This window comes from Drosophila gunungcola (assembly GCF_025200985.1).
Source record: "Drosophila gunungcola strain Sukarami chromosome 3L unlocalized genomic scaffold, Dgunungcola_SK_2 000005F, whole genome shotgun sequence".
Taxonomy (NCBI): Eukaryota; Metazoa; Arthropoda; class Insecta; order Diptera; family Drosophilidae; genus Drosophila; species Drosophila gunungcola.
In genome coordinates this window covers 2,292,523-2,300,679 of record NW_026453180.1, presented here as the reverse complement: position 1 = coordinate 2,300,679, position 8,157 = coordinate 2,292,523, and the positions used below count along the sequence as shown (strand labels likewise).

The 8,157-nt window shown below is 38.2% G+C and overlaps 1 protein-coding gene across 1 annotated transcript; it reads right to left on the bottom strand.

Annotated features, from left to right (window-relative positions):
- Positions 1-4,512: 4,512 nt before the first annotated feature.
- On the bottom strand, positions 4,513-6,311 carry LOC128259408 (protein yellow). The gene is made up of 2 exons (XM_052991762.1): positions 5,412-6,311; positions 4,513-4,938 (listed from the first exon to the last, which is right to left on the bottom strand). The coding sequence occupies exons 1-2, from the start codon at positions 6,265-6,267 to the stop codon at positions 4,643-4,645; spliced, it is 1,152 nt and encodes a 383-aa protein (XP_052847722.1). The 5' UTR covers positions 6,268-6,311; the 3' UTR covers positions 4,513-4,642.
- Between the last annotated feature and the right edge of the window lie 1,846 nt (positions 6,312-8,157).

Below are 8,157 nucleotides of genomic sequence, written 5' to 3'. Positions count from 1 at the left end.
CCTTTATGGGGGGGAGATCCATCAGATATGCCAGCTTGAGCCCAGAATCACACACCTCTCCTTCTACTTTTCTTGGCACTCACATATCCGCATTGCCATGAATTTCAAAATGACATTCAATAAGCGTTCAAGATGTTCAATTATTTTTCAATTGCATCGATTTGCGTGCATCCAACAAAAGAAATTCGATTAAACTTGAGGCCTAAAAAGGGAAACACACACAGAAAAATTAACTTTTTCTTCAAACTTACTTTAAAATATAGATAGATTTATTAATTAAAAACATATTAAATATTCTTTCCCGGAATGTAATACAAAATTAATTAATTAATGTCTTATGGAAATAGAGTTACGTATATTATGAAAATAATTTTACGTTTCACTATTAAAAAAAAATATATAAAAATATAATTATAAAATTCGAGGTCATGGTTAATTATAAATTTCTTTAGCCACCATTTAGTAATTTATGAAATTATTAAATCATATTGTGTTATATTTTTATATATTTATTAGAAGTTGTAGCTAAAGTTAATTTTCAAGCTTTCTTTCTTTTTGCCCATTTCATTTTATATTTTATAAACTTAGCCACGACTACAATATGCTTGCATGAAAAAATGTATAAAATTTTATTAATTTAAAAATATCTCAATTTATTTTCATTTTTCCACGTGTCCTTTCTTGTTAATTTTTTCTGCTAGCACGTGACCCATTCGAGATAAGCCTGGTCGGAAGTCGTTTGGCACCCATTTTCAGCCTGTGTTTCGGCCATTTTCCACTACCCTGTCAGTAAGACACACATGCCAGGGGCGTGTCTCTAAACCAGTTAGCTACTTTGCATTAAAGCTCGCCCCCTGGAGGAGCGTCGTTGAGTGGCCCAACTATATCCGATAGCACTCAGACGTCGCCTGTCCAGTCCGCACAGTCACTTGTTCTCTTATTGGAAATTTGGCTGGAGATACGTTGGCATGTTAGCGGGAAATGGATGGGTGGCGAAGGCTCAAGGAAAGTCGGGGAAAAGTGGGGATTTTGGGAGAAGTGGGCAGCAGGAAATGCTGACTTGACAGGCACGGAACCCGAAAAGCTTCCGCATCCATGGCATCCATGGCCCAACCACAAGCATCGACTTCGTTGCGGGCAGCTTTTGAAGACCCCTCGGCGATAATCCCCTCAATCTCTATCCACATGGAAATGCGAAAACGCCACGAGACGTGCGAAACTCATACAGCTAGAGAAATGCAAATTCAAGACTGTTGTTATATTATTTTACACCTAAAATTCATGTCTATTAACTATTATATAATTTTTTTTGAATATAGATAAATATATTTGAATACTTATTAAAATATGCATAAAGTATTCTTGCATGATATGTTATAAAAAATTTATGTTTTTAATTTTAAAGAAATTTTTTAAAATATTATACCGTATTCTATTATATTATTGGTTGTTTAAAATTTAACCAATAATAGTTACTTAAAATTTATGTATATTTTTATATATATATAAAGAAATGAAATGGTATACAAAATTTGTATTTTTAATTTTAGAGTAATTTGGTAAATTGTTATACCATATTCTATTATATTATTGGATATTAAAAATGTATTTAATGTTTTATTAGTTTATTTACAGCATTTACTAAACGGGGCATATCTAGTACATCAAACTTAAAAGTTTTATAACAAAGTGCAATTATAGCTCACAGAAAAGTAGTGCCTTAGTTTTTTAATTTTTATAAAAAATAAATTAAAATTTCAAAACACTTTCCATTAATACTTTGCAGGTTTTTCTGTTATCCCTTACAGCATGTATATCAAATTTTAAACTTTACATATTTAAGCAATGTTTTTCAGTGAACATTTAAGCCATCACCTTGGGCAACACGAACTATCTGCTCGAAATACTTTAAAGTCTCCCATCGATGACACAGCTGCCGGCGGCGGAAGTTGTTGATATTTTGTTAACAGATTTATTTGCGCAACGTGTTCACGCTTTCATTTGCAATTTTCCACTAGAGCTTCGGCTCTCGTTCGACATTTCGTTCGCATTTCGATTAAGCGGCGAAGTGGTGCCTTTGGATGTTTTGTCCAATTCAGGCGCTGGCATACTATACAAAAGAAATCGAGGCATTCGAGGGAAGCTGAGGCTGCCATTCCCCTGTCAAACCCATTTCAAGAGGGCGCCAAACAGTAGTTTGGATCCCTGGGATCCTTTGGGGGCCGGAGGTCCTTTGTGCTCGAGGCGGTGGTGGCGTTTTGACAGACCCTAGTCACTCAGCTAGTTTGGGCGGCAAGGCGGCGTTGAAAAGGAACTCGGCTCTGTCAATCTCGTGTGGCTTGAAGTTGATTTATCCAGGGCTTTGGCTTTAAAGTGGCTTTAGACATCTCAGGAATGTCCGCAAAAGCCAATGAAAATTTTATTCAGGCAAGCTTAGCATGCGCTGCCTAAATAAGTGTAGTACGAAAATTTAAAGGACTTTAAGGACTTTCCATTTGGCTGCACTCCTTTTGAAAGTACAGGAAAAATTTATATACATAATTTTATAATGTCACATTCCGTTTGCCAGGAGATGGGAAAACCTGTGCAGCGGAAAATCGTTTGTCATTCTTGTCGGGCCTGATGCTTTCGTTCCTGACGTTTCTTTAACTGCCTTTTGCAACATTCGGTTATGTGTTTTTGACACAGAAAGCATCAAAATTGTTTGTCTGTCTGCGAGCTTCGGTTATCTTTGCTTTTGGCTTTTTCCAGCAAATATATTTATTATGTTTGTCACATCAAAGGGCATAATTTGTGATGCCCCTTGGGAAAGGTTTTTCATTCATTGAACTTGGCGTAAAGCGAATGAGTTTTGAAGTTCTTCAAATGCAAGCTTAAACTGTCATCTTCACATCAACAAAATTATAAGCCAGACCTTTGGGAGTTTGAACTCGAAAATAATCTCCCACTTCAGACACAATTAGGCAAATTTCCTTCTTTTTTTTTGGGTAAACTCAACCCTTTTACTTATTGTTTTCCGTTTTTTTGATTGTCTAAACAAATTTAGTACTCTAAAAATGTACAAAAAATATTATGAAATATAATACCCTTTTACTTTGCCAACAGACCAATTAGTTGAACGTTTTTATTTGTCAACCCCAAACTTATTTTGCTTTTTGTATGATATGTCCGCTTTGTTTTGGTTTATAATTTGGCCTTTGCTTTTCATTTTGCTCATGATATATAAACCTTTTTCCGTACAACTCTTTTTTGGACAATTCGCCCACGCTTTAGCATTTGTAAATCAAGGGGCAGGAGACAAGTTTATCGAGCCTTTTGTTCGGTGGCAGCTGCTCCCACTCCCACCAAAATCGCGAGGGATTGAAGTTTGTTCGAGTGACTTTTATTCCGTTTGGTTGGTTTGGTATTTTGTATTTTTGGAGCACACTTGTGTGGCACTGGCACATTTATTGGGGGCCAGGGCCAGCATGCGTTGCAGCGTGATCCACTCCAGACTGCGAGTGGGCGTAATTAACACGAAGCCACGAAGCCTTAACGCAGCGCCCCCGGGGGATCAAAGGTCGCAGCCGAAGCCCATAGACAAGGGCTGTGAATCTGCTGATTAATTGAAATTATATATCGCTTGTCGGCTGTTCTTCCCCGACGGAATCGAAACTCGAAATCGAAATCAGAATCGGAAGCCAACGCAAAGGACGTCGTGCAATTTATCAGGCATCTTCCAATTAACACTTCTTCGGGCAATTTCCACACTCACCAACTTCTCCAGGTGGCGAAATTGGTTTCCACTTCGCCAGGGAAAAGTCCGAAGAGATATGGAAACGACACTGCAATCAGGGCAAGTGGAGTACTTTAACAAAAAGCCATCCAATTAGCTTAATTTATGTCTCTGTTTTTCTCAATATATATAAATGAAGGGGAAGGAATTATTGTCACAGAAAAGGGTCAGGTGAAATTATGGAAGAGAAAAGGAAAACATATAAAAAAAATGTATTGCCTAGAAATCAGCTACAATTAATAATATGATTTTACAACGAATTCAATGATTCTATGAAGCTTTAGTTCTTTATTGCACAATTTATGTTTATTGTTGATAAAAACATTATATGTTGTCCAATATATAAAATGGCAGAGAAGGAATTATTTTCACAAAAAAGGTCATAAATCAGACTCATTAAATTATTTGATACATGAATATAGGAAACTTTATTTATTTTTTAATTATTTTTATTGTAGATATAAATATAATTATTAAAATAAATATACAACTAAGTTAAGTTATATTTAAAACGCCAATAGCCTTAAATGCCATTTTTAATACCTTAATACATTTCAGTGGCACACCATCTAATAAAAACAGCAAAAATTTACTCCTCTCGTTCTGTACGAAAGTGAAATGTTTATTTGCTAAGCTTAGATAACAACAAGGGCGACCAGAGTCGTTAGTTTATGTACAAAACACCAATACCAGATACGAACTTCACTCGCCCATCCGAAAAAAGACACCATCTGATTCTGGGCTTTTGCCAATCTAACTGCAATGGCTAATTTCAGTTTCAGTTGCAGTTTCAGTTTCAGTTTTTTTCGGGCTATATACTGGACTTGATGGTGATGAAAGTGGGTGGGAAAAAGGCGGCTAACTGAGCTACCAGCAGCCCTGCATGAGACCCAACTGCTGGATGGCCCCGCAGCCAACGCGATTCTGCATGTAATCGGGGAAATTGCTCTGCAGCACTCGCATCGTGTTCCGCTTGTAATCGGGCACCGCATGGGTCACCAGCTGGCAGGTCTGACTGCGGTAAACCGGCTTAAAGTTGGCCTCGGCGAACGTGGAGTTGGTGTCCCAACGGTAGACCTCCGCATCGCCCTCGTTGCGGAAGAAAATCGCCGAGCCGTTGTCCGTGCCAATGATGACCATGCGACTGGGCTTCTTGCCAAGATCTACAATTAGAATTTTTGTGAATTTAAATTAATAAATAAATTGTAACTCATTAAAATTATGAACATATTCCCCCGTTAAGCTTTTTTACACTTTTTAAACTGACTAAATAATTTTTGTCAAAGCACTTTCAGGTCTTATAAATCACAATTTTATAAAATTCGAAGAGTAAAAAAGTCATTTGTTTTTTAAAAAAATTTTTGAAAATCTTAAATACTTGAAATGCATTTTCTGGATGATTTTTTTAGAATGCAAATAAATGTGAAGATATGTGAACCTTTTCAATTTTGTATGGTGTTTTTAGACTAACGATTTTGTTTTGAAGAAAACTATTAACAAAAACACTGAAACAATGAGTATTGTTTAAAAATTAAAAATTAATACGCGTGACTTTGTTTTCTCTTTTTAAAAAAGTAGTTTTTCAAGAATTGCGGGGATGTGTTTCTCTAGTCATAAACAAGTAAACCAGACTCACCCAGAATGCGTCCATCGGCCACTCCACTGCGCAGATACTCCGATTTGAGGGAGAAGAGCTTGCTGGTGCTCAGATAGGTGAAGTACAGCTCCGTGGAGCCGCAGTCCCGGCGGATGAGGGCTATGTAGAGGACATCCCTCGAGCGACAGCCTGCGGTGACGGCCTTGGGCAGGACCACCCTGAATCCCCGATCCGCCTGCAGGTTGTACACTATAATGGCTCGATTGGCGGCATCGCTGACGTAGACAAAGCAACCGCCATCCGGGGCATAGTCCACCACCAGGTATTGCAGACGAGAACTGCTGGAAGTGAGGCCCTCCAGGGAGACTGTTTTCAACACCTTGCCGGTCTTCACCGACATGGCCACCACTTTGGGCGGACACTTGCGCACCGGGGTCTCCAGAGTGTTCACAATGCCCGTGTCCAGGACCCAGAGCACCTCGTTCTGATCCACCACCAGATCCACCACCGACTGCAGCGCTTTGCAGTTGCCCTCCTCCTGGAGATCCCAGCAGGGATAGGGCTTGAAGGTGGTGGCACAGGTGCCCGGTTTCACATTGGTCTTGACCAAAGTGGCCGGAACTCCCTTCCTGTAACGTGGCAATGCCAAATAGATGGTATCCCCAATAAGTTGGGCCCTCGTGGCAATCACATTCTTGGGTATAAACTTTCCGGAACTCTTGAACAGCGACTTGGTGCTGGCGCAGGGAAACTCAAACTGACCACCCGTCCACTGTATGGGCTGCGAATCGGAGTAGGCGCGATCCGGAGTCCACAGTCCGTACTTTGTGCCCTGCGAATGGGCCAATTCCGCCAGCCACAGTCCAAGGATCAGGGCCACCAAATGCAGTCTCATCGTGGAAGCAATTGTTAATAGTCTGGCGACGACGACGTGCACGTTATACTCCAACAATACAGCACAAATTGGCCAAGTGGCGTGCTTATATAACCCAACCAAAACCAAAACCCATCGAATCTGACCAGAAGCACTGGCAACGTGCCTCGCCGCCAATTCTCAATTTTCAAACTCACTTTTTTGCCAGTCAAAGAACCTTGACCAAAGTTTACCAACAAAAAAGGTGGTACGAAAACTATATCAATTATGGCTCGAATAATAATTGAATTGCATGTTGAACTTGTGTAATTTGATCTGAACTCTATTGGTTTTCTACCTTTGCATTGCATAACTGTAAAGCAATATTTATAAAATACGTGTACTTCAAAAATTAAGAAGGGTGTTAGAAAAACTATTTATGCCCTTTTCGCTACCAATTTATTATAATTCGAAATATATTAAAATAAAATTAAATTTAAAAAAAATTAAATAAAATGAAAAAAAATCAAAGAAAAAATGTTCTTTAATATATTCCTAATTATAATAAAGAGAGCATTTTTCGATAAAATTTACAGAGACGAACAATATAAATACACTTTATTTTGAGGTCTTAATTTATAAAAACATTAAAAGTTTTTAAATACAAGTATATTTGAAGAAATATTAAAAAAATTATATGTATATTGTAAAATATTATATAATGTAAAATTAAATATAAATTATATTCCGATTTTATTTCGCATTATAGGATTTTATTATTTTAAGTTGCATTTCATATAAACTTAATTTATAAAATCATTTTTAATTTGTATATAATATTCCATAAATATTATACCACTTTTTTTTTCAGTTTTCGCATTTTCCCGGACAGAAGCCACACTTATTTTGCCAAGAAGCTAAAGGGCCAAGGAAACAGGACACTTTTCCGCCTTCCTCGTCTCAATTAACAATAGAAATTACGAACGTCACTGCAATTAGTGCAATCAATTGAGTACGGAACTCCTACAAGTGTCTGCAGATTGGCAGTGATATTTTTAGCTAATTAATTGACTGTGATTAAATAACCTCAGACTGTGATTTCGCAAGCCACATATATATAGTAACTTGGTTCATAGAAAGTGATGGGAAGAGTGAAAGATTCCCTACACATCCTTGGGATTCTCCTGCTGAATTAACCAGCCATTTACATCACTGTAATGGCCCTTGAATAGGTTAAAGCGCTCGAGACATGGGCAGACAACCCGGAATCGCCCCAAACCAAAACAAACGTGTGTGGCATGTTAAATTGTCAGCCGAAAAGCCCGCATTCCGGGTGGCTTTTCCCCCTTTTTACCCCCCACTTAGTGATTTATTCGAGACATAGAGCAAAAAAAACTGATGACAAGCATTTCCGGGCTACTCATCTGACATAATTTATGTAAACACTTACCTCCAGCCAAAAAAAAAAAGTTTGGGGGAAAGATAAGAGACACCCGGGCGACTGTCTGACTGACCCCCATTAGCCGGAAAATTCACCCTGCCTCGGGAAAAGCATGCCTATATCTTGCCGCAGCCCATTTTCCACACATTACATTGACAGTTCATTTTATTGCCCGTTTAACGAGGCGTATGCGTCATGAGCAAAACGAGCTTTACATGTGCGACTTCTTTAAAACGCGCTCTTACTCTTTCCCAAAAGCAAGCAAAGTGTACCTTTTTATTTATATAAAGAGTATGTGTGCCAATAAAAACCCGATTGAAAACGCAAATGAGCCAATAATTTGTCCCGCAGCAGCAGAAAAAAGAATTGTCTGTGGTCACGTTTGATTCGCTTTGCTAAATGGGCCGACTGGGGTTTCTGCTTTTCATTTTTTGCTGAGAAAAGCGATTTTCTTTTAGAATTTCACATAAATTAAAAACAAAACTTATTTC

Coding starts and splice junctions, on each gene's coding strand:
- LOC128259408 (XM_052991762.1), bottom strand. CDS start 6,267: ATGAGACTGCATTTGGTGGCCCTGATCCTTGGACTGTGGCTGGCGGAA. Junction 4,939..5,411: donor GGCCGATGGACGCATTCTGG/GTGAGTCTGGTT, acceptor TTCTAATTGTAG/ATCTTGGCAAGAAGCCCAGT.